The 27,812-nt window shown below is 53.6% G+C and overlaps 1 protein-coding gene across 5 annotated transcripts in view; it reads right to left on the bottom strand.

Moving 5' to 3' along the window:
- Positions 1–24,868, bottom strand: part of OPCML (opioid binding protein/cell adhesion molecule like) — a 361,149-nt gene extending 336,281 nt beyond the window's left edge. The window contains exons 1-2 of one of the 5 annotated variants that reach the window (XM_068916610.1): positions 24,588–24,868; positions 24,296–24,485 (exon numbers count right to left, since the gene is read on the bottom strand). In XM_068916610.1, coding sequence (XP_068772711.1) covers positions 24,296–24,356 — 61 coding nt within the window. In that variant the 5' untranslated portion in view covers positions 24,357–24,485; positions 24,588–24,868. Of the gene's footprint in view, positions 1–7,715; positions 7,768–24,295; positions 24,486–24,587 lie in introns of those variants that run through there. The other 4 variants (XM_068916612.1, XM_068916611.1, XM_068916613.1 and 1 more) reach the window with 4 other exon arrangements.
- Between the last annotated feature and the right edge of the window lie 2,944 nt (positions 24,869–27,812).

Genomic DNA, 27,812 nt, shown 5'->3' with positions numbered 1-27,812 from the left:
GCAATAAAACAAAACAAATGAAATATTGTGTTCTTCTTTTATAGGTATATATTCCAGGTTTTCACAGGCTCCGGCTGGTTCCTGGTGTGTGTATTTAGTGTTTCAATCTACTCTCTTCCCATTCCCTTCCCCGCCAGAGTCGTTGCACAGCCAGGATGAAACCCCAATGCCCATCCGGAGTTGCGGCCCCAAAATCACAGCATCTCACTGCCAGCCTGCGCCTCTGCTCTTGCACCGCGCAATCACAGCAGCATCACCCTGTCCCAGCAAGGGAACTGCCCCAGGAGCGAACGCCCCACCCTGCGGCCTCCAGCCTCGTCTCACTTTTCCAAAGAGTTAGAAAATTATCTCCCATTCATATGCACAACCTGCTTCCCTCCAGTCTATCCATCTCCACTCTTACGCTGGTGCAAGAGGAGAGCGTCCGCTTTAAATACAACAATTTCTTTATAAATAAAGAACGGGCAACACTTTTGAAAGGGAAACCAGATGTCTCCCTCTCTCCTCTGTGGTTTCTGCTCCTCAGCATTGTGTGAATGAGATGGAAACATACCACTAGACTAAGGAGAACTGCAGGTCCCTGCCTTTCCCTCTCAGTTTTATTTTATTTATTTAGATTTATGCAAACGCCAAAAGAGGTCACCTATCCATATGCTCTCAATGCCCTTGACATAACTTTAAAATGCATCATAAAAATGTCCTGTGCACAGCAGTATAATTTAATATCACACACCACCAGGAAGGCACGTAAAAAGCCTAAGTCCTCCCCCACTGCCAATAGGTACTCTCCCTCCCCCCAGCAAGTACCTGCACACAGACATACACTTTAGCTTCCACCAGCTCTCTCCATTTCCCGTCACTTTCTGTTCAGGCAACCTGCAGTCTTTTTTCCCCCAACATCTGCTACTCGGCTCAACATCTGTCCCCTATCAGTCACTCCATCTCCTCCCATCCTGGAGCCTGGAGCAATGCAGCCCTCCAAGAGCTGCTCCTGCTGCAGCCCTTCCTCACCTCTGCCACCCTGCACAGAAGCCAGAGGCACCCTCCAAGCCCTGACGTCAGATCGGCACATCCTGCTCTTCGCAATGCTGCTGAGCTTCTACAAATGGTTGGCTTAGAAACGTCTTGGCTTCTTGGTTCCCACGTCAGGTAGAAATAAGTCAACGCATGTGCATTCTTGACAGTACAGAAGTTTCAAAAACGTCAAGCCACAACGAGATCTGATAAGACTGTCAAACTGATCTCATGATACTACAAGGTCCAAGACGATCAAGATATCCCCAAGTACACGGAAGCTGTTCTGACCCCAGGGGACGGGATGGACCATGCTCCTGCTCAGGACGCTGCTCCCCTCCAGCTGTGCTCCCAGGCCTCAGTGAAGCCAATGCTGTCATCTCTTTGATGACCCCTGGCACACAGCTCTGACAACAAAGCCCACCACATCTGAACCACCAGGCCAGTCGGGTCAACACTGGATGTCACTTTGGGGAGGAAAGACCTGACTGCTTATAAGAGGTTGTCAAAGCTCATGATTTGAGCTGCAACGTGGATTTGAACTCTTAATTCATAAAACACCTGGAGCTGAGGACCTACCTTCAACCAGGAGCAGAGCTCCTGGTTGTCTGCCTTTGAGATGCCACAGAATTTCTCTGCAGCAACTCTTCACGGTTCCTGGCCACTGCTCCCTTGGGAATGAGCGCGAAGAGTGAACTAATGAGTCTATTAGACTTAATTAAGCTAATGTGAAATTATTTACTTAATCTGGGAAGATCTTAGGATGGCGAGAAATCCCCATGGAAAAGGCATACAGCTGCCTTGCACAGTGTAATGAAAGCTTGTGAGCAACCAGTGCTAAAACACCCAACTGCATAGCAGCAGGGCTTCGTGAACAAGAAGGCGTCCAGCTCAGCCCTTCCTGTGCAGAGCTTCGGATCAAACTGCTGGCTCAAGGCACCTGCAGTCTGCTCCCATCTCTTCCCCTGATTCAATTTACTCCAAAGTCACCATGAAAACCAGCCAGTAGGCCCCCTACCATGTTTCACCTTCATTTTCCAAATGCATACGTATCCCCAGCCAACAAATTAATCCAAGTTTGGCACCTGGATAGGAAAACTTTTCAAAAATGGTTGGCACCTATCTATCCCACAGACGGTGAGCAGCTTCACTTGTCCCACAGGCAGGACGGATCCAGGCTGTACCTTATCGTATCAGGCAAGATCTGAGACAGAACGTGTGCTGGATCCCGTCAAACAGAGCGCAGGGAACATCCTGGTTAAAAATAAGAAGGAGAGACTGCTCTTCCTTTTTCTCCAAGCAACAGTCAACATATTGGAGAGAGCCAAGGTTTTTGGAAAAGGTCCTACCATGGTGCAAACACTTGTAGCCCCCATTAAGGATCTGGCCCCTTGGAAGCAATGCAGATGCCACCTACGCGCACATTTATCAGCGGCATCTCCGCTGAACAGGATTTTAGTTCTGCCTGTGCAAGAGAAATCAGAATTGGGCCCCAGGGCCTATTCAGACGCAGACAGGCTTCATATGCACTCTGTTACCAAAGTTGCTTGTGTACAACCCTCTGCTGTCCACAGCTGTTGCAGAAAGAAGAGCCCGCTGGGACCTTTCGATCAGCGTGCTAGGGGACGCGCGCAGAGCAAAGGCTTCAGCAAGGAAAGGGGATTTCGCCTCTCATCAGTTTCCACATTTTGCTTGCCTTTTTTTTTTTTTTAATGTAAAAAAGCTTAATGCTTGCTTTGAATTCTTAATACGACTGAGTTCTTTTTGCCACTTATTTTGTTTTGTCATGCACTACATACAATTACACATCTCTAATCCGCAAATCCTCCCCCGACACCAGAACACGTGCCAAGCCTTTACTTTCTGCAGCCGTCGCATTAAAGGTCTTCTGAGAATAACTCACATCACAGAGCGTTATGCCCTTTCCTTACAAGCAGTTGCAAAGCTCGGAGGCCCCCCAGCCCTGAGAAGTGCCCATCGTGATGGTGATGCCCCATCTCGCGCCATGCAGCTGGGGGGGGGGGTCTCCTTGCCAGTGGACCGAGGTCCAGGCAGCTGACGGGATGCCGGTGGGCCGGAGGAGGCACGGCGAGCTGTGGGACATCGCTCCTCGTCTCGGCAGCCGAGACGGGAGCCCTTGCTGTAACTAAGTCCTGGGAAAGGAGCCTCCCTCCGTCAACGCCGAAAGGAGCTCAGCTCAGCATCTCTCAGACGGAAATCACATTTTGCAAATCTCCTCCAGTGAATAAACTCACCAGTCAGATATTAGCTCAGCAAAAACTGGCAGGCAAATGATCTAATTAATAATCAGCAGTATCAGTAGTTCCCGCTTTTCGCAGGCAGCCAAATACGTGAAAGCTCCATGCAAGCGGGAGGCCTCGCTATGCCACTGCTACCTGGGAACAAGATGTCATTACGGCCCCACGGTCAGGCGCCAGGCACCGCCGGAGCCGCCTGTGCCCGTCCGCTCCCGACGTGGTCAGCAACAGTATTTCATCTTTCGATGGGCCTCTCACTCTCCTCTCTTTTCCCTCCTCCACCCGCCTCTCTTCTTCCTCCCCTGCAAAAACGGGGCGCGCAGCCACCCCTGCAGCGCGGGGACCGTCAGGAGGCCCCGGACGTCACCGGTCACCAGCCGGAGATGGCGCTGGCGCGGCTCTGCAGCAGCACAAGGGAAAACGACCGGGGCTTGCCGCGGCGGCCGGGGGCGCGCGAGGCAGGCGAGCGGCGACGCTGACCGCCGCTCGGTGGAGGGAATAAGAGAGACATCAATTTCTACAGCTCAGCACCAAATCCGGCCTTCGCCTTGGAGAGTGTAATTTATTCAAGCTCCTTTATTATTGCAGAGCCCGGCGTAGATGGGGGATTACGGAGAGGTCACAGCTGGAGCAATAACAATAATAACAAAAAATGGTTAAGTCAGAACAGTATCTTGCAAGAGATAATCATCCGTCAGGAGAGACCTTTTTTTTTTCCCTTTTTTTTTTTCCCCTAGCCCCAAGGTGTTTTGAAGAAAAGGGAGCGAGAAGGGAGGGGAGGGCACTTAGGGAAGCGAGAGAGCCTGGCGCGGCGATCCCCGCTCCCGGCCGACCGCCGGCCCGGCTTGCGGGGCGCGCGCAAACTTTGCGGCGGCGCCTAACGAACCTTCTGGGGAGCGGCCGCTCTGTACCGCCTCTGTTTGTGAACCCAATTAGGCATATGTTGAGGAAAGGGTGTATGTATATTAGATTTTAATTAAGCAGTGTTAATTATAATCTATGAGATGTGCTTACTGCTTATCTGATAATTATGAGAAAGCCAATTTGGCTGCTGGCTTGTGACTAATTAAGTGGAATTAGTAATGATAATTATAGATTTAATTTTTGTTTGCCTTTATTGGCAAAGGGGGTAAACTGACTTCAAGGGCTGGGTGGGACGGGTGGGGACGGGACAGCAAACGCCATGGGAAGAGGCCACCACACCAAGGGCTCAGCTCAAAGAACTAGGACCCATCTAGGCTTTTCCAGCGAAAACGGAGTTTCAGCAGGAAGAAACAATTCATTTGGAGGAAAAAAAAAAAAGAAAAAAAAGTTTTGTGGAAACTGCTTGATGCAAACAAACTTCTGCTGAAAGCTCCTGGAGAAACTGGCCTGGTTTTCTGCCAGGCATCATGCAGGCCACCAGCATCGATGACGTCCCTGGCACCAGAGCAGGGACACCAGAGGGGACCCCGCGGCTCCCTGAGGCCCAGCAAAACGCTTGAGAACTTGGGCAACTTGGGGAGTTTGGCTTTCCCAAACGGCAACCAGAAATTCCCATAGGACCTCTCCACAGGGGCTACCAGGGCTGGAGAGCATCTCCCAGGCCAGGAGACGCCGGGGTGTTGCTGGAGGCTGGTGCTGTCGTGGGAGCCCCCAGGGCCCGGGACAGCCAGGAGCACCACGGCACTCGGGCAAACTGCAACAGAAACCTCGTCGCTCTTCCCACATCGGTTGGAAATTGCCCATTGGCAGCAAAACGTCAAGATCTCCTGCTTCTGCCCCGAAGCATCCCCAGACCGGTTCGGGCAATGTCTGAACTCACACTTTAGGGATTACTAAAGGAGGAGAGAACGAGCGACCTGTGGTTTTGAGCCGCAGCCTCCCCTTCATCCCACACCCGGCGCCAACCCGACGCTTGTTCACAACCTGCCAGGAAGGAGAAGACAGTTTTTATACGCTTCTTTCTTTTTCCCACAGCGTAATCAATAGGATACAAAATAAATGTCAAATAACAAAAACTGCCCAAATCCTGTGAATGGGACTTACATGTTTTTCAATAAAGCCTTTCAATAAGAGTCCTACACACCGTAATAGCGCCAATAATAAAACTTCCCCCGGTTCATAGCCGGGAGGCACTAAACCGCCAGGGTCAGCTGGGGGTTAGCAAAGGCGCAAGGGTCCAGCCAGTCCGCGTCTGCCGCCACCGCTGCCTGGCTGCCATTCCCTTCCTCCTCGCCTTCCCGCGCCCCCGTTTGCCCTCACCGGGCCCCCCCGTCTGGGGAGCACATGCTCTCATACTATGCAAATAACATTAATCTTCCTCCCCCTTCAATATGCACCGTGGTCACAGGCTGCCAAAGCATCCCAAAACATTATATAGCCAAGGCTTTCGTAAGGGGCAAAGAACAAAACCACGCGGGAAGGAAAGGAGAGGGGGAAAAAAGAAAAATTGCAGCTGGATTTTAAAAAGGCCCGGATAAATTTGCAGCTGCAAGACGCCACGTGGAGCTACACAAGCTAAGTTAGGGACTGGATTAATTAACCCCCCCGCTGCAGGGGTGAGGAGCCGTTCCCCGGCCGGGCTCCGCTGGCCCCCCTGCTCCTGCTCGCGGCCGCCGGCGCAGCCCGGGCGAGCCCCGCCGGTGTGCAGGCTGCCACCCCTGCACCCGCTCCTTCCCGCAAACTGCATTTCTCATCCCCAGCGCCGCGCTAAACAACACATGACGGTATCAGGTATAAATTACAGACAGCAGCGGGGGGGGGAAGACAACGCACGCTGAATGCATTAAGGCAGCCGCTTAGAGCAGCCCGGGTGCAGCGTGACTCATTTGCAAGATCCCACCGCGAAAAGGCTTCGGTGCCCGCTGATGCACCCCCCAGGTAGCGGCGCAGAGAGCTCTGCAAAGCCAGCTCCGTGCGGGGCTCAGCTCCCGCAGCGCACCTCATCGGACCGGCAAGCTGCTGTTCGCATCACCAAGCCGGGGCGCTCCTCGCCCCGGCTGGGCCAAAGCGCTCCCTCCTCGCTCGCTGGCCTGACGCCCGCGGATCAAAACAGACGTTTCACCCAGTTACTGCACAGTCGGATTTGGTCCCCCATGCTCTGGACGAATCAATATAGCACAAGGCCATTAGCTAAATCACTGATGTCACATCAGAGACGCTTAACCTCAGACAGGCACAGATGCAGCCCAGCCTGAACACCACCCTCACGCCTCGGAAAGATGAGGATGCGCAGCAATGCTGTTGGCTGCCAGGCTTTAGGACTTGCCGCGCTGGAGGAAACGGCAGCTGCGGATGAGAGACAAAACTCAGGTCCCGGCCACTTGTGAGCATTAAAGATTATTTGCAAGACAGGCTATCGCATCAAGCTCTATGGCGGCTGGCTATTAGGAGTAGTGCAAGAGATTAAATGACAGCAAACTCGAGATGTTTTTCTCCTTTTTCATTTCAGCTCCGACTTGAAAATAGGCCTATTTATAAAGAGAAAAATCCCCCATGAGTCACACAGTTTTCAGACAAAAAAAATAGCCAGCATCAGCCTGAACTGACCAAAACCTGCCGCTCTGATGGACAAAATTTGCCGTCCTCCCTAATCAAGAAATGACCGACAATTCCTGTTTCGCTAAGGAAGCAAAATCCAGTGGGGGAACAAAGTGAAGCCAAATCTCCTTTCCGCAGGGTTTTCAGAAGAAATGCCATGAAAGCAGATGTATGATTTCTGCACAGTTCTACAAATTCCCTCCGCAGCTTCCATCTGAAACTGCATTCCAGGAGCACATCACAACCCATTATTACAGTGCTCAGAGCATCAGATTTAAGTGTATTTGCTGAATCATTTATTCAGGATCCTGTACTTAATTTCTCTGCAATACATTTAATGCCTCTACTTCCTGTCCTAAAGAGCCCTGGGATTCATTGGAAGGAGAGCGCAAATGGCTTTAACTCTGACCTCATGCTCAGCTTTGCAAGGAAATAATTCATTTGGATTTCCCTGATGAGCACTAAGGTAAGGAAGGTCAGTATCCAGCCCTAGAGTTATAAGTAATAGTTCAGAGATGAACCAGCTCCACACCAGGATTTCTGCTGGACTGGCAGCGTTCGGAGGCTGGGATCTCTTGCTGAACACCTCTGCACATGGTTGGCAAAGGATGAATTGCTGGGTGCTCACCTACCCCTCTGAAAAGAAGAGAAATGGGGTTATAAGAGAATAATGCTTCATAATACTAGACAGGCTGTTGGATAAGAAAAAGAAAAGGCAGAAGCCAGGAGCTGGTAAAAGCTACAGCTTGTAATTTCATTGCACCTTCTCTACTCAATAAATGGGTTTCAGTCAGAGCATCTCTTCCATCCAACCCAAAAAGGACCTGAAGGGTAAGTTGATTGCATTGATCGTGCATGCATTTTTCTGGCAGGGAAAGTGGCCCAGTTCCTTGCTGCTCCCGCCCAAAGTACTCTACTTACTTATTACGGGAACCTCGCCAGAGACTACAGGGCCAGGCAGGGGGATGCTGCAGGGAATTCATCGCTCTCTAAGTGGTAGAAACATTACGAGAGAAGGCAGTGCAGGAGGGACGTGGCGGCAGCAGCAGCGCAGCCTTTTCCCCATCACAGTCCCCGGCAGCTTATCACTTGCACTACAAGTTTTGACAGCCCCGTGGGATCGTTCTCACAGGGCTGTCATTAACCCTTACGAGAGTGGCATGCAGGAGCTTGCCTGCAGGAAGCACGGCACTGATCCGCTGAGACAAATGTCCCTTAGCAACTCCTGCTCCAGCCTTCGCCCCGCTCTCAGCCCTTCCACACGTTTGGTCACGCCAGCCGTTTCCTTACGCCTCTGTCGGGTGCTGCATTTACCCATTAATCCTCCTGTTCTCCCGCCCGGCAAGAAACTCCTTCTCCAGCCTGCCTGGATCACTCGACTGTGACAGAGCTCAAGCCAACCAGCCCCGGAGCTGAAACATCTCCCTTGCTCCTCCCAGGGGCCTTGCCCTGCTGCAGAGTCACCTCGTAGCCATTTCAGATGCTGCAGTCCCTGAAACCTTGCCTCTCCTCCCAGAGGGGCAAGGGAAGAGCGTGTGCGCGCACGGGAGAGGACCCTCATGTCCAGGATGAGATTCACCGTCACTATTCCCAACTAGCAGGTCAGCAAGTTCTGCTACAGCGTAGAGCCATTTAGCGTTTCTTGGCCTCAGTGTCCTCACCTACGCGCTGCGGGGAAGACGCTGTACGGCAACAGCTGTACGGGAAGCAACACTGGGCTTGGTATGAAACACAAATGCATCACCACTGCCACAGGGACACGAGCGGCTGGACGGCACCGCTGCCATCTTCTAACCTGGAGCTGCCACAGCATCGCAGTTCAGCGGGGCTGGCTGCCGTAAAGGTGGCTCTGAGCCCAAATTTGGCACCAAGCCTGCAAACGCCACAGCAGGAGACACAGGGCCAGGGTCTGAACCCAGAGCAAAAGGTCCGAGCTCCACGTCCAGCACCCCGGACATCACGCCCTTCACCTGCGGCCCCGGCCGGTCGTTCGGTGCACTAGCCCACACGGACGGACGGACGGGTGCAGACGTGCGCGGGGGGACAGCAGCACGCGCGCAAGCGGCTGGGAGGGCGGCAGGGTCCCGCGCAGTGCCCGTCGCAGCCCGGGGAGCTGCAGCCTCCCCGCGCCAGCAGCAGCTCTCGCTCTCGAGCGCAGGCAGGCGCCAGGAGCGGTTCACAGCCTTACGGCAACGCCGCCCGAGACGGGGTTGCGCGGGTCCGCGGGTACCTCGCTCTGCCAATTAACCCTCGAGGGAATCATTTCATTAGGAAGCAGCGTGCCTCTTTAAGCGAGCCGCCTCAGCCGTCCCCCGCCAAAGCCTGAGCTGTGCCTGCCATACTGTCTTCGAAGGAGAAGGCTATCAGCTCAAAACAGCTGAGACCTTTAGCTCAAATCCATTAATCCTCTTTATTAAACCCGGGTCACCTCTGAGTCCTGGCAAATTAACCAGCATCTCCCCACTGCAAGTACATCAAGAGGAAACGCGCTGTTACAGCGCCTGTAATTTCCATGGACCAGGGCTCGGGGGTCAGAGGGCTTCCCAGACTCCGTTCGCTGCCTTTGTCAATTTAAAAGGGAACATCAGCTTGCTCTTGTATAAATTACGAGAGAGGCAGCGTGGGGACCGGGGCTGCCGCAGCGAGGCAGAGCCCACGCGGGAGGGCAGGGCAGGGCCCCGCTGGTGCTCCTCTTCCTGCCGAAGGCTCCCGAGCCCCCGCGGCGGGGACGGGAGCAGCGACAGGGCAACGGGAGGGGTTTAGGACATCCTCTGCCTGCAGATACCAAGAACCCCTCAAAACTGGCTCCTGGCTGGGCAGCCGTGGTACCAAGCTTGGCATCCTCCAAGGCTACCTTGGCCACATGCCTTCTCGCTACTCCTAATAAATTACATATCCCCCGTGCCAGCCCAGCTGGGCAGCGAGAGAAAGAGAGACTGCAAGGGCTTTGCTCCAGCTCAGAAGTGGGTGGAAAATTGTCTCCTTGTTCCCTGAAATTTCACAATTTAAAAAAGCCCTCCCCCTTTCTGCAATATCCTGTTGGAGCCACTCTAGTCTGAATACTCACCAAGCCAGAACCAAAGCGAGAGACTATTTCTGAAGAGCCAAGGGCATTTAGCTGGGCTTGGGAAGACCTTAGGGCCAACCCCCTCGTTGTAAACATTAATTATACCCGGTAGAAGAGCTCCAACAGTGAAAGTACCGCGAGCCTGGCCTGGGGCAGGGACACTCCATATGGGCTGAGGAATAGAGGCAGAGCAGGGACTTGAACCCATGGCACTTGCTTCCCAGGGTGGGTACCCTTCCACTCCTAGAAACTGCATTTTTGAGCCAAGCAAACTTTTTTTTTTTTTTTTTAAACAGCCAAGCAACTTTTGCCAGCAAACAGTACTCACCATCAGTACATTCTGGTGAGCAAAGAAATCTATATTTTTCAAGCAAAACCAAAACAAACAAAAGATTTGTGGGAAAATTTCCAAGAAGCTCTAAAAGAGCTATAAGCATCACATCTATTCCCCTAGGACAACTCCACACTGGCACACAAAGAAGCGTTTTCCAACACACTTTCGAGCCACGCTTGTACCACAGTTCTGCCCCACGCTGGGATAGTGGATGACGGAGCTGGGGACCACACACCAAATCTGTAAGGAAACTGGGGGAGATGCACGCGTACACTCACGATAAACCGGGTACAGGTCTCTTCTCACTCCATCCAGTGCAAACACCAACACCCTTGCCTGATTCGGACCCGATCTGCACCTGTGAGTCATTCCCCGGGAGTCAACGGACCAACCGTAGTGCAGAACAGGTATAACAGAAAGGGAGAATCCAGGGCTATAAATCCACTGGCTTTCACCGAAGTTGCTCCAGTTTTACACCAGCTTAGGATAGCACAAACCGAGCTAGGGAATTGTCAGCCAAATACTGCAACGCTCATCTTTAGCCCCACAGCACTGAGGTTTTCCCATCTGCGTTTGAGTTACAGGTAGGATTAGAGCACAGCATTTTAAATCTTCTTGCCATCAGCTTGTATCACAGCTTCAGTTTTTTATTAAAAACATCATTTCTTTCTGTATTTAATCACTGCAAGGTCATTTCAGTGACAGTTGTTAGCATCCCAGCCAAGGAACCGGAGGAGCAGAGTCCTGTCCTGCTGGCCAGATAAAAGGGCGAGACGCTGGGTTTCATTTCCTTGTTTTCAATTGAAAGGTGCCCACCTCTGTGTGCAGATTAAGGTGTGGGTGGGCCAGTGTCAGACCCCCGCGGACGGAGATGGGAAGCTACCGGTTTCTCTGCTCATCAGGAGCCCTGAGGAGAGAAATTGCACAGTTCTCTCTGCGGCCCGTTGCCCACCTCGAACCAATTTCGACTCCTTTTAATTCAATTCAGCTCCTCCTGACCTTGGCTTGCAGGAGTTGCAGAGTTTCTCTCAACAGATAGCACCAATTACAGAGGTGTGAAAATGGAAGGCTTTCAATTCGGAGAACAAACCTAAGAAACTGGAACTTCATTGAACTGAGAAACGGGGTGGAAAAGAGGAAGCAGATGGGGGTACAGGCTCAGAAATATTACCTATATTCGTTCTACAAACCAAATGCTTTGAGTACTCCCTCTGTGGGTGAAGGCAAGGCCTTGCCTTGTACGTGGGCATCCAGGGACTCCCGCAAGAGCCCGGCCCCAAAGTGCAACCCCAGCGCGCTCTTGCAGCAGAGGCTGGGAAGCGGCAGATTCACGCACGTGGATCTGACTACACTTGTGGGCTGGGGATGCAAAAGCCGTTCACCGCTTCTCTGGCATCGCTCCTCATTTAGTTAGTGGCTGCAAGCCTGCGCTTTCATGTGCATTCCCCAATGGGCTGATTTCAGAGCCCCAAAATCAGATCCGACAGATCAGACATAAACAGAGTTTGCTTCCCTGCAGCAAATCCACATCTTTGCACTGCATTCAAACCAGGCTGAACTGAATTCATAGCATTTCCCCAGCCCAATGCATATGGCTACGCACAGAAGCGCCCTCATTCGAGAAGCCTGCTCCCATCCCCAGCGCCGCCGCTTTACAGTAACGCTGCTCTTCGTCCACCCACATATCTATGGCAGGCCTGAGACTGCTGGGCCAGACCTCCAGAAACAGGAGCCCCAAAAATCAGCCTGAGTCTGGTTAGATCTGGGCAGGAGAGCTCTCGCAGGATCATTTTGCTGACTGTCCTGGCAGAGAGATCAACGCGCAGACGGTCTTTATAACAGCTACCTCCCCACTGCACGGTACGGCTTGTGATGATCAGAGAGTCCCGGCACAAAAGGAGGGGTGTTCAGTGCACCGCAACAAGGCAAGGAGACAAGCACCTCCCTGGCGTGAGCTCAGAGAAGTTCTTTGCCCAACATGCAGCAATGCTGGGAGGGCGGGGGGAAAAAATCCTGGATGCCTAAGTAACGGGACAGAAAATATCATACGCTATTACAGCAAAAAACGCTACCCTCACACTAAGCGGTGCCATCAAATACGATGCCCAACAGCTCTGGGCGCAGGACATGCTGGAAAAAGCAAGCAGAGAGAAACAATGAAGAGGGAAGAGGTCCATATCTGGGCTGGATGAAACTGTCTCTGAATTTGAACTGAATCATTGTTCAAACTGAAATTTTCTAAGATGTCTCACACCTCTGAAAGTTATTTAAAAAAGCGGGGGGGAACCAGCCCCCCCCCCCCCCCTTTTTGGGTTGACCCCAGATTATTATCTATTTCCTGCAGAATCTGCAGAAATCTGCTCTATTCTGCAGGAGAAAACATGTAGAGATCAGAAACACTGGCTTGAAATAGAAAACGTAGAGAAATCTTCCCAATCGAAATGATCTCATACGCTCATACATCCACTCATGACTCCAGAAGAAAAAGCACCCACCCAACACAAAAGCAGCGTGTTTAAAGACCACAAAAAGGACAATTTCTTAGACGGTGCCCGACTTCAATTCAAGAAGCTCCCTGCCCCAGCACAGAGACCAAGACCTTAGCGGGCCAGAAGGGATTAAACCATGGTAGCTCCTGTGTCCGGTCCTAGGGCAGAGCCTCCCCTATGGAGGAGCATCCACTTGTGAGGCTTCCTGCCAAGCCTCAGACCTAGGCAACAACAAAATCGAGCAGCAGCTCACTTTGGCCTCTCTCTCAAGAGCTGCCACATCTCCGCAGGACTCTCCACCGCGCGGAGGCACGTGGTTTCAGAGGAAGCGCACAACATCTCCTGCGTCTCCAGCCAAGCTGCGGCCGCAGCTCCCCCCACCGACTGCCCATAAATCCTCCAACTGGGTAAACAGTCGAATTACGGCTCCCCTCCATTGCTTAGCTGCTTTTGACACTAATTGCTCTGTGGAGTGTGTACAACTGGCAACACCTTATTAAAAGTGAAATATATTATACTGTCCATTTACTGCTACTTTATAAAGATAAAGTATCCTGACTATATAGAAAGGCTGGCAAAGGAATTGACTAACCGCCTGGAAGCGGCCGCTGGATACTATAGTGTACAAAGCGGAAGCACAGCGGGCATCACCAGGACAAATGCACACTCTCAGTTAAACTGGAAAGAGCATTTCCATTTTGAGGCCAAGGGCTGAGTGAAGAGCATGCTTGAAAATTTCTTCTCTGTTCGCCTCCCGATTTCAACTCGGAGATCATCACTCTTGGACCTTTAGGGAACCCAGCTGGAGACCAGATATGAAAGGACAGAGGTGTCAAGCATATGCTGCCCTCCCCCCTGTTTTAGGGGAGTGGAGGGTGCCTGCCAACTCAGAAAGCCAGTCTCAGTCACTTGCTAATCTTGAAGTATTGCTTGCCTGCTCTCCAGACATTGCTACCTCAAGCCTGGTACAGCTTCTCCTTCTGGTGACATTAACCAGGGCATCAGTCGCTCTGATACTCGCATGGAGCATAAGCCCAAGAGCCCCTTTACACTCCGGCTCCATTTTAGCAAAGTGCAGGAAATTTGGGGTCCAATTTATTGACCCCACAGTCTTTTTCCTGTGTTTCACAAAGGAGGAAATTAAAAGTCATGGTGTCTCAAAGAAGAACATGTAGGCACCTCTGCTCCAGACCTAAGGCTACAGCAGAGCCACGTCTTTCAACATGCACCTCCGCACATGCCTTGGGCAGTCATTTGCCATCGTTATTCCTTGGCTGCCCCGTCTGCAAAACGAGGGCGACAACATTACTCCTCTTTGTGAAGTGCTTTAGGAGCTACTGGAAACAACCACTACACAAGACCAAGACCTGCTATCATTGCATTTCAGTAACAACTGTTTCAATTCAGTCCCTCAGGCCTCTTTGTGCCACACAATTTTGGGGGAGTTTTTGTTTTTATTTTGAATTAAAACTCTATTTCTGGCTGGAAACATGACAGCCAGCAGAACACAGGAGGAAGGCAGACACAGGGGATGCCATCAAAGAGACTCCTGCTGCCTGCCAGGCTCACAAAGAAATGGCGTGCGCGCAGGGCACAGAAAGCCACTGGCATGGGGAACAATCAGCTTCTGGGGACTCATTTTCTGTAAAATGGAGATATTCCTCATATACATCACAGGGAAGTCATTACATCCACATTCCTCCTCTACCCTAGAGGGTACAGATGCTGTGTCAGTCTATTATTTATTGCTTACTGGTCATTTCCCGCGTGCCAGAGACAAGAGACTCATCTCCCATCTACCACGGGGTGCAGAAGCAGAGACTGCATTGCACTTTGATTCCTGAAGGAAATGGCATGTCCTAAGCAACACGTCTGAAACATCCAGACTCTCTGGTTCAACAAGTTCAAACCTAAGCAGGATCAATACCTGCTCACTCCTGAGGTACCAGCAGGTAATTGGGTATCATGCAGTGATGAGCAACCTAGTTTGCTCAGAAGCTGCAAACTTTAATCTTCATCCATTCCTGGTACACAGAATGGAGAGGGAGGAACAGATCAAAGGAGAACAGATCAAATTTAGCTGCATTTGGATCCAGATTGCAGAGAAAAGGACTTATTCTTAAGTAAAACGGCCTGTGCTTCTAAGGTTCAACATCTTGAGAGGACTCAAGTACAGTATGTCTCAGAGAAGTTGCCATCTCTCTAGCACAGCCACCTATAATCTCAGCACCGGCTCCTGTAGGTTTTAGGTTGCTGCTGACACCCTGACTTTGCAGCTGGGCCCTCCCCAAAATGCGTGCTGCAGGGCTGGACAGCCCCAATGGCTCCACCAAGCCAAAGTCCACTTCCAGCTCACGGACTTCCTACCCCATCCCGGCTGGCTGCCCCGACAGTCCCGTTTCCCACGCGGGCGATGCCCCGCGCTAAGGGTGGTCCCGTCGCATTTCAGCGAAGGGGTTAGGCATCGCTCGGCCGATACGCGGTCAGCCCCGACGCTTGCCGTCCCGGCGATGGAAAGGAGAGGGGCTAGGGAGACGGACGGGCAGAGACAGACGTAACAACGCCACGAGCAGCAGAAGGACCTGTCTGACAGATTTCCCGGCTGATCAAAGCTAACTTCGCTTAGAGGTTCTGACATCTGATTAATGACGTCGCGCGCGCTCGTCCAAAAGGTTCTGGTTCCCGACGGCCTCCACCATTCATCCTCGCGGCGTCGCGCTGCCGAACCCACTCCCCCGGGGCCAGAGGAGGAGAGCACGGGCGAGCGCGGCGTTGCCAACCGGCCGGGCTCGGCCCTGCGAGCTGGGAGATAACAAGGGAGAGGGAAGGCCGGGAACGGAGGCCCTTTGTCTGCGGTGCCTTTTGCAGCGGGCAGATACTAAGGGGGCCGCCTCGCGCTGACATTTCAGTGGCCAAATTAAAATGCGCCGCCATGGAGACTAAATGTCATTAGCCTCATTAGAAGTGATCACATTAAAATAAATACAAAAAAATTAAAGTGGAAATTAGCCAAAGCCATTAAATAAAATAAATAAACGGGCAGATCCAGCAGGGACCGGAGAGACAACGCCGACGGCTATAGTCTGGGTCCGAAGGGATGGCTAAGAGATGCCGCGTCAGTGGTTACGGACTGCGCAGGCTCCGCTGCCCCCCGGCACAAGGGAAATAGGGACCTGCACCTATGGGTCCAGTTGTGACTGTGGCCCAATTGCTTCAGTCATTGGCAGGGAAATGCCTATGGGGTCCTTCTGCCTTAATTTCCACAGGAGCTTAATTTCCAGAAAGTCTCACTGTGCCTTGCACAGTTTGGCTTAAAGGATGGGGCTCTTCGTAGCTACGACAGGGGGTCAGCTCAAGGCGCAGTACCAGGAGGGGAAGGATAATGAGATCAGTTTTGCCTCCCGTAACCTGCCCCTGCCCGGTACCCCACCTGCAGTGGCACAACCCACCCCACTGTCAAAAGCCTCTAAAAACCAGCCTAGCCCAAAATGCTGAACGCGCTGCCCCCATGCTCTGCTGGACCCCTCTGCACCTTTGCTCGACGCCAAGAGAAACCCCGCGATTCCCGGAGCGCCCCTGCCCGCCCCGGGGCCTGTGGCTGCAGCAGGCAAGCTGCCCTGCACCACAAGCTTTGTCAGCAGGCGCACTGGGATTACGAAAGGACATACCCCATGTGCCTTGCCTAACAAGGACTGGGTTTTTTTTTTTAGCAGCATCCGCTCCAGGTTTCTCTCGCATGCTTCCCGTTGAATTACTGGCCAACGCAGCTGCATTTTGCTTATGCATTGTGACAGGACCGCAGCACAAGGTGGAAGGCTTGGTGAAAGAAGTGCTATTTTATCCTTGTACAGAGAAGAATTCTTCCTGTAACCTTTCTTGCTATGCAAACACCATTTCCTTTGGGGAGGGAGAAGTCGTCAGAAGGCCCTTGCAAGATCCTGCTTATGACAGAGCAGATTTGAAAGCCCAGAGATCTCCTTCCCCCTCCTTTCCTTCTGTCAAAAATTATAATCATCATTTTCCAGCTTGCTGAACAATCAAAGTGTGGCCTATATTCACTGGAGCTCCTTCCACACGCTGCATGCATAGCAACAAGTACAGGAAACAAAAGCCAGAAGTAAACAGTTGGGAGAGAAGAAGCGATGGGCTGGCAGGTGGACAGCAGAGGAACGCTGCTGGGAAAGGCCCACATGGGGCCAAACAGCTTGGCCTCCTCCCACCCCCTCACCTTGTGGGTACTAGTCCAACAGTCTCAAGCCCATGCAGAGACCTCCTCTAGGCACGCCACAGGGAGCATGCAGAAGAAACACGCCTGGGCATTTTTTGCTAGAGGAAATGTCTTTTTTTTTTCTTCCTCCCTTTCAGCCTCCTGCAACAAGTGAGGCTGCAAACAAGCTGTGCCAGCCCCTGCTGCCGGGTTGTGCTATGAGGAGCCTGGTGTCCAAACTGAAGGTTTCCTTCAGTTGCTATCCTGGTTTACCTGGAGCTGGGACAAAGGAGTGGGGAAGGCAGAAGGAGCTAGATTTGAGGTAAGCCCTGCCATAATCAGAGAGTCAGAAGGCTGGCTACTCCTGCAGTGCCCACCCTGGAACAACAGATAAGAAAACATTACAAGGTTTTCCCTTAATATTAAAGCTTAAATCATAGCCCTGTGCCTACTGTACCAGAAAGAAAGCTTAAACCCTCCTACCACAGGTTAACTTGCCCCTCATATAGTTGAGTTGCTAGAGACCACAGAGTGAGCCATGAAGAACACAGCAGGTTAGCACCTCAAGCACCAGTAACCCAGGGCATCCTGCCCAGTAAGCAATCGTCTTCCCCATAAAACCCCACCAACACCCCAGTACTGGCTGACAGAACCGACACCTCTTGAGCAGCGATGTCACAGTGAACCCAAGTGTGCCGTGAGCTTGCTGTCTGGATAGCTGGAGCAGATGGGGTCCAAGCTCAGCCTCCTGCCCTGAGGTGCAGAGTTTGCAGGGAGGTTCGCTCGGCCACTCTTTCTCTGCAGTTTGCAGATAGTCGGTCTCCAGGGCTGTCAATCCAGTACTTTTCACTAGAGCTGAATTCATAGAAAAGTAAATCTAAAAATAACTCTTCCTTTTTCCCCTCGTCCTTGCCTCATCTCATACATGTTCTGTGGGCACATGACTAGGCTGTACTTGCAACAAGTCCAGCTTCCCCATAACAGCTCCTCCTAAGGAGACCATCAGCCCCATACTCAGCCCTGTTGCACCTATGGGTGGCTTGACCTAGCTGAGCCTTGACGCCCGAGGCTGATGTGGCCATCTGGGAAACTCAACCCATGGAGACAGATCCGTGGCGCAGTGAGATCCGTGAGAAGCACCAAGTTCGAGCCTCAGTATTAGGGTCCTCTTTCCAGAAAGCCCCTGAAATCACAATCCCTGCTTGCTGTGACCGTACGACCACTCACCATTTCAGGTGATCTCAGAGAGGCACCTTCTTTGCCAAACACTCTTCCCTGACCCTGCCACAAGAAGCACACCTCCTCCAGGCAACATAAACCAACACCCTCTAGCCCCAAACCATCACCCTATGCCACCCAGAGCACTCTACCCCTGAACAAAAACTGCAAGAAGAGCCCATGAGCTAGTCCATTTCGTGCTCCATCTGAGCCCCACAGTACCGGAGCTCACCACTATCATCAGTTCATCGGGGTACAGAGCCAAGGCGAGGGATGGTATGCATCCCCTGCCATGCCTACTTCTCTGGACCTAGCAATGCACCTTCCTTGGTCACCCTTAGAGGGTGATAACATAGTCCTGGCTCTTTGGAGAAGCAGGCAGGAAAGTGTTTCTTTCCTCCGAGTATGAAAGAAAGAGGAGTTCCCTGTAAAAACCCACCCACCAAGCAGCAAGTGTCAAAACCACCTCTGTATGTGCTGTTGGCGCATTGGTAATTATAACTACCATGCCTTCATTAGAGAATGGGAGAGATGACTGGGAGGCAAGGAGGCTTGCAGTAGAGCTGTTATTATTTTTAAGTTTAAACAAAAAGGAGAAGTGTGACAGCTGAGCTCATACCCCATCCTGCCCTCGCCAACAGCTGAGAGCAGCTCGGAAAAGAGCTCGGCCTGACAGCGCAGCATGGGAAGAAGGAAGGGGGGACCACGGTGAGCTTTGTCTAACTGGGGGTGGGAAAACACTAGGGTTCCAGAGCACCAACTGACCACAGGCAGGTTGGAGCCCTGGGGACAGAAGTCAGCGTAGCACCCAGGTGACCTTGTAGGATGCAACATCCATGTACCCACAAAAAAAATCAGAAGTTTTCCTCTACTGCTGACCACAGCAAAAGGACCTTCCTGAGCTCCTGCCCGCACTCAGTCGGTGGCCCAGGGAGAGGGCGGCCGGCGGCCCGGGCCCAGCCCTCTGCTCCGAGCAGCTCCCTGGGGACGCGCAGGGTTGGTGGCGGCAGGCAGCCAGCGCCGGGCCCTGCTCCTCACGCCGTGCCTTCGGTTTCTAGCCAAGCAGAGCACAAACTTCACATCGCATATTCAAGTGTAAAATATGAACACAGCTGTTTATGCGGCTTGAAATTCACCATAACCAAATATTCAGGCCTTTGGGGATGATTTTCAAAGGCACCAGTTAAGGTACCCACAGCTCCCATTGGTGCCTTTGAAAATTTTCTCCTTTTCAGCTGTAACAGTTTTTCACAGGGCTTCACACTAGCAAAAGCTCTTCCACCCAGCCGTTTGCAACTAGTGAATACACAAAGGAGATGCTGTCAGAGAGAATCTGCTGGAAAACGCAAAGCAATATTCACCAGTTGGTGCTGCCTGGAAGGCAGCCGCCGCTGGAGAGACGGAGCCCCAAAACCCGAAGCCCCCAAAACTAATCGGTCTGAAAACTTGCACTGCGGCGACCTGCGCGGAGCAAAAGCTGCGTTTCCCTGTTCTCCCGCCACCCTCCCTCCCAACGTCACTCGGAAATGACAGCGAGCACTGCCCCCCAAGAGAAATACAGCACCTTCTTCTGCAAGGCCACCGGTGCCGGCGGGCTCTGCCTCCACTGGGACCAGCCCGCACCTCTTCCCCGGCATCTCCGGCTGCTGGAGGTTCGATGGCCCACAACGCCTCCGCCGCTGCTACCCCAGCCGTCGAGATGGCGTCTGGCTCTCCAGCCTTCCCCCTGGCACCGCCGTCCTCTCCCGCCCCGCTGTGCTTCCCCCTGCTCCCCGGCGGGACGCGGAGGGGAAGGGGAGCCCGTTGCGGGGGCCCGGCGCGGCCCCGGCTCCCCGCTGGCTGGCTGCTCTGCGGTGCTGCTGGGGAGAAACAGATTGCAGCGCCGTCCTCTCCAGCGAGGGCGCGGGAGCCATCGCTCAAACGCGGAGCGAAGCGGCTCCCAAAGCCAGCAGCCGCTCTCTGCTAGGAAGGGAGAGAAGGGCGTTCTTTAACTTCTGCAATGTCCGTTTCTAAATTTTAGACCAGATTTATGACAATCACCAAAGCTATGCAGCCCAAGCGAGAGCGAGGCAGGGAGGCAGGTGAGGGATTGCACAGCCGGCATCCCTTGGACAGGCAAGGGCCAGCGGCGCACACTACACACGCTTGCCCAACACCACGGCTATTGGTAGGAGGAAGGATAACAGCAACGCCAAAGGATACAGCCCCGCTCACACAAACCTGGGCAATGCACGGAGGAGCTGTTTAGGAAGGCCACGGAAAGAGATAGTACCGAATTGAGTATCCCTCTGGATCTCATCACAAATGCCATCACCGCGTGTAAGCCCCCAGCACACCTGTAGGCAAACGGGTGCGTGTACCAAAGCAGGCAAGGCGGCAGTAATGGAGCAGCAGTGCCAGGAGGAACAGAGGCAACAGCTTTTCTGTGGGCTCGGGCCTCTCTCAGACACGTGTAACAGGAGAAACAAGAACGGCAGGTCAAGGAGACCTAGCCAAAGAGCTGGATTTCCTCCCCCAGCTGCTGGACACGGAGAGAGCCCGACGCTGCTGGCACCCTAGAGAGCAGCGAGGCACGTGGGGCACGGCATGACTACGGAGGGGACGTGGCTCGCAGCCCGCGGCCAAGCTGGGAGCCTGCCAGTGCAGGACGTGCCTGCACGGGAATTAGTAGTAATGCGGAGACAGAAAGCCCAGGCACAGGGAACGGCACCCAGCTGCGAGCACCTGGGACTGGAGCATCGTAGCACGTGAGCACGCCCAAGCCCGCGTCTCAAAGGGTCCATGCCACGAGAACCCGTTGTGCAAAAGCCGATGAAAGGCAGCAATGTAAACGCCCAGAGAAGCTGGGGTGCGTTTCCTTCGGCCACCTGTAGAGCCCTGATATTGCACCATAACAACCGCAGACCAGCCAAAGACGCTCTCCCTGCCCCAGGCTCATTCTCCAGTGCTGCACACCTCCCACTCCGATACAACTCACTCCTCAGCGCCCAGAAATGCCCCAGCAGTTCAGAGCGTTTGCCACTGGCTTGACAATTAAAGTACTCAGCCCACCTTCCCATCTTGCAGTGCCGGGCTCATTAAAAATCTTCAACGTCCTTCCCATCAGAAAGATTGCACCTCAGAAAGCAACTGATGTCTGTGAACCCGCCTCCCCAAAGGCGCCGGATGACAACAGCATTAGCCTTAGAGATTATTTCGGATGGAAACTTGTCTTACAAAGAAATAAAAAGCTGCAGAGTAAGACGCTATCTGTGACCAGAGGGGTCAGGGTTTCATTATTGCATTAACCTTTCGTGTCTTTAGATTCCACAAGAGTAAATTGGTAACGAGACAGCATAAGCCCTGATGGGAAAAACGCATCTTTCCAAACAAAAGTAAGAAGAAGAAAAAAAAAAGAGAACAGAAGCGGGAGAGAGAGAAAGAAGAAAAAACTGGCAAATAAGCTATTACAGCTAATAATAACTTTGTGATGCTATTTTCTCCAGGAGCCTTCAAGTTGTGATGTTTCCCTTCACTCTAATTACACCTTCTAAAAGCAGGTTCCCTTCTCACTTTAACTACCCCATGCATAACTCCTGCAGGATTGATATAAAATTGGAGAAGGAAAGACTTCACACCTCACAAACAGCCTCTGCATATCCCAGGGGAGCATCACCTGCGTAAAACACGTGGGATTACGCTTGCAAATAATAAACACCCCTAGAAAAAAGAAAATAAGCAAAGGTGTAGGCCTCAAGGGTTGGCAGGGCAGATTTTCCTTCCCTCTATCCCGACCGTGATCCCGAGCAACTTTGCCAAAATTATTCACGTTACAACCTACATCACTGAAACCATGATGCTGGCTAATCCAGTACTGAAATCAGTACCGCGGCCAGGTTTGGAAGAGCTGGATGATATCCGTTCTCTGGAACCGGTGCAAAAAGAAGGGGATGTTCAAATCCCTGGCTTAAGGGCATAAAGTGCTTGGTGCAGGCATAAGGGAGGAAAAGCTTCCCTTGAGCCCAGCAGCAAGAAAGCAGCCCAGGGCACAGGCATATTTTCCTTCCTCTAATGCAGGTAGCAGGTTTTCAGCTTGATGGATTAAGGGCTGAGCCCAGCTGGGCAAATTCCTAGGCTGGTTTGGCTCAGGGGACATTCAGAGCCAAAGCAGATATTGCTGCTCAATACATATAAGAAGGGAAAGCTACAGCTGTGAAGCGCAGACCGAGAAACCCTCTCTGAAGCTACTGGAGGCTTAAAAGCATGGTCCTTTTTCTTCCCCATTACACAGAGATGTCACAGCTAAAGCAGGCCTTGGGCCAAACAGCCAGGTCCTGAGGGAACAGCAGCAGGGCACCAGCAAACTGCAAATGCTCCACGTCAGGTCTTCGCCAACTTCAGGCCACCTCGATGACAGCCCATCAAGTGGCGTATGTCCGCACACTGTCCAATCCCCCACTTGAGCTGCCTCACCACCATTTCTTTGCAATTTTGACCCAGAGGAAATTCACCCAGCGGGCAGGTACAAAAAGCCAGCGTTCTGCTCAGCGTGCATCGGTAAGGCAAGCTGCCCCCACCCCTCCCACGGCCCACCTGGTTTGTCTGGCCCAAACTGACAAGGCGTTGCAATATTTTCCATACAACCCCCTTGCACTCAGCAAAACCGGACAGCTCACGCCCCCGCGTCCTCCTCCTCACGGCTTGCTCTGGCTCCCTCTGCTCCCGCTTGCGGGCCCTCCCTTCCAAAACTCCGCTGACACCATTTTGGTTGCAGACCTTCTGGAAGAACTTGAGACAACACCTGAAAAGCGTTGCCGTAGGAGGTTGCCCATGGGTGCTCTGCAACCGGCTGCCTGCCCCGGGGAGCGGCGCTGGCCTCCGAGGAGCAGGCCTGTCCCGAGGGGCACCGCACGCCCAACACCCCTGCGTTCAAGCTGAACACCAGGGCCACCCCGGCCTATCTCAGAGGCTCTTTTCCATCCTGCTCTAGCAAAAGACCCATGGATGTGGATGGTCCCACGGCTCGAGGCTCCCGGAGGAAGTTTTAGCCCAAGTTGCCTTGTGGTTGTTAGTCATAGCGGTGCTGCCGAAAGAGCTGCTTCCCAGTTGTGACACAGCTAACCTTTCCCCCTCCAGACTCATCATCTTCCCACACAAGCCACCCCTGCACCGAGAAGCACTGCAACTAAACCATGGGAAGCTGCCGAAATTACAGATGTGCCTCTTCCCTGCCCTGCGGAGTCAAACGTAATTCTCGCTGACAGTCATGAAAAAACACACGTTGGGTTAAGATTGCATCTGAGACTGTCCCCATCGGCTTGCACAGGGACCACAACCTTTTCCGCAGCTAAAAAGTGAGCATCATCGTCCAAAAACGCTGGTGACTTCTACCCTCAAACATGCATCTCTGTCCCCCCCCGCCACGGATGACCAGCGGCGCGGTGCAAGGCTGCGTTCACCACCCCGTTGAGCCCCGAGCATCGGCGCGGAGCCGGCGTTTCCCAGCGAGGCTCCGCGGCTCCCCCCTCGCCTGCCCACCTGGTGATGCCCCGAGCCTGAGCCGGCGAGGACAGCCCGGGCAGAGCCGCGTCTCCCCAGCCGGCCACCCGCTCGGCTTGCAAAGACTGCAGCACCTTGGTCCCCCCCCATCCACCGCCGCAGCCCCACAGGGTGCGTTTTCGCCTTGCAAAAGGGAGCCCCCGAGCGAGGGGGGAAGACGGGCACGACTCAGCCCGGCGCCCGAGTTTGCCTCGCAGCCAGCAGCAAAGCAGAGGTGCGGGGAGGCGGCGGGGGGGGGGGGGGGGGGGGGGGGGCTGTGGGAAGGGCAAGACGGTTCAGGAGGGAGGGCACAGGAGGTGTCCAACTTTCAAGGGGAAGAAGCTCCCCGCCACCACCGTTTATTGCCGGAGGATGCCCGGGGAGGGAGAGAGCGGGGACGGGAGCCAGGCAGAGGGGCACCGACTTGGCGCCCGCCCGCCCGCCCTGCCTGGCCGTCCGCAGCCCGCCGGGGAGGCCAGCCCTGCGAGCCCCGCTCGCCCCGATGGCCGAAAACACTCGGCAATTCTCTGCTGCAGAGCAACTCGCTGGGCGATGGGCACGAAGTCCAGGTCCGCCGCGCGCACACACACATACACACGCACCGCCCGTTTTTCCCTCCCTCTGCACCGATACCCTGCCATCCCCTGGAGAAAAAGCTTTTTGCACTACCTGGGATGAAGAGCAGGGCAGCCGTGGCTGCGAAGACGATCCAGCAGGCAGGATGGTACATCTTGGAGCTGCGGTAGACTAGCGGCTGATCTGCTTGCTGCTGCTGCTGCCGCCGCCGCTTTCGTCTGTGCTGAATTCTGAGCAGGTTTAAATCCAATGTTTGCAGAGGGAGGGAGAGTGAGTTAGTGAGCTAGAGAGAGAGAGAGAGAGAGAGAGATGGGAGCGGGCAGTCAGTGACTCTGATTTTTCCTTGCACACGCGCGCGCACACACACACACACACACGCACGCACAACTAGCAGAAGGAGCCCCAGCCTCAGTCTGTGCACTGTGCAACGCAGACCTCCTACCAGGCACCCATTGGTTCGAGTTGCTGAGTGACACACGCACACTTGCTCTTCTGCAGGTCCCCCGCTACAGCCGGGGAGAGACAGGCGGCCAACGACGCCCTCTGCACACCGCCCCGGCGGGCAGCGGTGCCCCGCACGGGAAGAGCAGCCCGGCACGGGGGGCCGCGCGGCCCCGCGGGCCCCTCTCGCGGCTGCCGTCTCCTAACGGCGCCTCGTGCAGCGGGGCGCGAGGTTCTCCGCCGAGGGCGGCACAGCGCCGCAGCGGGTCCCTGGGGGTCCCCAGGCTCCCCGCGCCCGGGGCCCCTGCGCCAGCACGAGCCGGCAGCTCTGCCTGCTGCCAGGAGAGGCAAAGCGAGGAGCGAGCCAAGCTTTCCAGCACGAGTGGGTGTTTCTCCACGCAAAATCTCTGAAACTGAGAAGCGGTCTTCTCTGTGCATCCCATCCTGAGCCTTTTTCCCGCCCCCCCACCCCGCTCCTTCAGCACATTCACTGAGCCCTGAAAGGACACAGAGCCCAGAGCATCTGCTCTTGCAGACCCCAACCCAGCACCCTCCTGGCTCCTGCCGAGGAAAAGAGCGTCTCCGCAGGCTCTCTAACCCAAACCCAGGCCAAATCACAGCTTCTCCCCGATTCCTGCTCTCCCCAAGGCCTCCTCGGGCAATGTTCCCGCGCCGCTGCCGGGCCTCGAGCCTCCCCATCGCGTAGCGTCAGCCCCGGCCTCCCAGTGCTCTGCTGCCTCCTCGCCGGTGCCCTCACGAGCTGTGGTTCCCCTCCTGCATCCCCCGCTCCCTGACGAGGGATGAACGATATTTTCCAGCTAAAATGTTCCTCCCCTCGCTGTTCCAAGCATTTGCAGGCTAGGGCTCGACTTGGTTTCCAAAGAAAAGTTTCAAAAAAGGAAATAACGCTTATTTTCTGACGTTTTCCAAACAAAAACGTTTGCATTTCTTATTTTGTGTTCGTTGCAGCTTTGCTAAAAATAAATTTTAAGTATTTTTAAATGCCCGGGGGCAAAATAAGAGAGTTTGTTTTACTCAAAACAATCTCTCTCCCCACTAGCTCTTGGTTAAAAGTCTCTCTTCTGTTTCAGGCCAGCCTGAATCTTGGGCCAACACTGTGGACTTCCAGCTACCCGCACACACCACAGCTTTTTGCCATCGCTGGTCACAGACTCATCCATCGCACCCTCTGCTACCCCGGGGTTTTGTTCTGCTCCTTCCCCGAGACTCTCTGTGCATCTTTCTGGTGGTTCTGTCACCCTCCTTGGTCCCGGGGGATATAACACAGTTCCCCAGGACCCTTCTCCTGCTGGACCCCTCTTGGCAGGTCCAACGCCAACCCCCACCTCTCATCGACGTTAGAAACCCAGCGGTCCAGCAAAGCGACCGAAACACCTGGCCGCAAAGGTAACTTCCGAGCCGCTGCAGGGCTGCGCGCCGGGTCCTCAAGCTCAGGGAACGCAGCTGCGCTCGGACACCAAAAACCGCGCGTCCTTCACGCCCAGACCGAAAAAACAAACCCCCCCCCCCCCCCGTAGCTTCCTCCCCTGCTGTTTCGCTTCCCCGAGTTCGTCACTCCCAGTTGTTGCGGCTGGATGCAAGCTGAGGGCAGAGACGGCAAGCGCATCTGCCCCGGCGCCCGCCCCTCCGCTAGGCAGCGCGGGAGCTCGGAGCAGCGGCCAGGAGGAGGGGGACCGGCGCTTGCCGCGCACCACGGCACGCTGGCCGGGCAAGGGACGGCAGCCGGAAGGCAACCATCCGCCCCGAGGACAAACTTTCGGGAGCTTTTAGCCGTTAATCGCTATTCAGTTCCTGCTCAGCACAACTTCTAGACAGCTTTTAACTCAGCCACGTGCCCACGCTGTCCGGCGAGGGCACCCCAGCTCCCACAGCTCTCCGGGCGCACGCGAGCATGCTCAAGTAAAAGCACCCAGGGGCTTTTTTTTCTTTTAGTAGGAGTAAAGCGAGGTTGCTCACAACAACCTTGACCCCTGAAAGAGCCAAATCACTGGGATGAGTAAAGAAACCTAACCCGGTAGGTACCTCACACAGCCTGAGACAGCTCCTAATTCCCTCCTCGCTTACCCTCTGCCGTCCCCGGAGACGGCTGGAGCGCTGGCCCTGGCTTCGGCAGCTCCTGCTCTGCGGAGCCGCCTGCTTCCTGCGAGGACAGGGTCGGGCTTTAATGCGCCCCAGGCACGCACCTGAGTCGTGCACAGGCAGCCTGAAACCGGGGTTTCAGCATCGGGGCTCAGCTCCCGACCTGAACTTTGCTTCACTCTCCAAAGCCCCCAAAATGTGCTCTGAATCAATCCAAGGCAAACAGAAATATTGTTATCCTCGAGGAAGGGGAGGAAACGAACAAAGAAATCATTTCTAATTAACAGGAATGTTTGATGGGCTCAGAACAAACATGTTGCTCTGCTTTCAAAACCGGAATTGAAAAAGCTATATTTGGGCAAATTTCAAAACAACACATCCTTACCTTTTTTCTCCCAAAACATTTCTTCCTTATGCTTTTTATTTCCTCCCCCCGCCCCAGTCAATGGCTATTAACCAAACCCAGCACACATTTAGCCAGCCTTCCTGCATCTGTTTTAACCAATTAGGCTGGCACCTGAAGAGCTAAGCCCAGCTGTAAGGATGACCTTGGACCAGATCTTTAACACATTGCTGCCTTTGCTCTCCCATCTGCAGAATGGGAACCAAGATGCTGTGGAGGGAGGTCAGGCAAATGAATCTATCGCCCGCTCGCGAGCTCTCCAGGACGAAACGGGGCATTGGCCTGTTTCGTTTGTTTGATTTCAAAGACAAAAATATAAATACAAATATGCGTTTAGCTGGTAGAGCTTTTCTAGGATATTTGGGGATATATGGGGTTGTTTATTTTTTGATGTGAAGCAGAGAGTTTAAAATGCATATTTAAATTTGACAGGCAGCACCAGATCTGAAAGGAGACATTATGGTCTACTGGGCACATTTAAACATGATTTTTGTGTGTATCTTCTTTTTTCCAATCTGTCTCAATGCATATTTACAACTGGGACCATTCTAGTCGCCTGGATAAATAACACATCGTCTTAAGCTTTCCATAAAGCAGAGATTCCCTCACCCTCATCTTGCACCACCAAGGAACAGGAGGTCAGAGCATCCAAAAAGCACCAACACA

The sequence above is a fragment of the Struthio camelus genome, chromosome 22 (genome assembly GCF_040807025.1).
Source record: "Struthio camelus isolate bStrCam1 chromosome 22, bStrCam1.hap1, whole genome shotgun sequence".
In the NCBI taxonomy this organism is placed as follows: domain Eukaryota; kingdom Metazoa; phylum Chordata; class Aves; order Struthioniformes; family Struthionidae; genus Struthio; species Struthio camelus.
The sequence above is the reverse complement of the archived record's forward strand: the minus strand, read 5'-3'. Positions and strand labels throughout refer to the sequence as shown.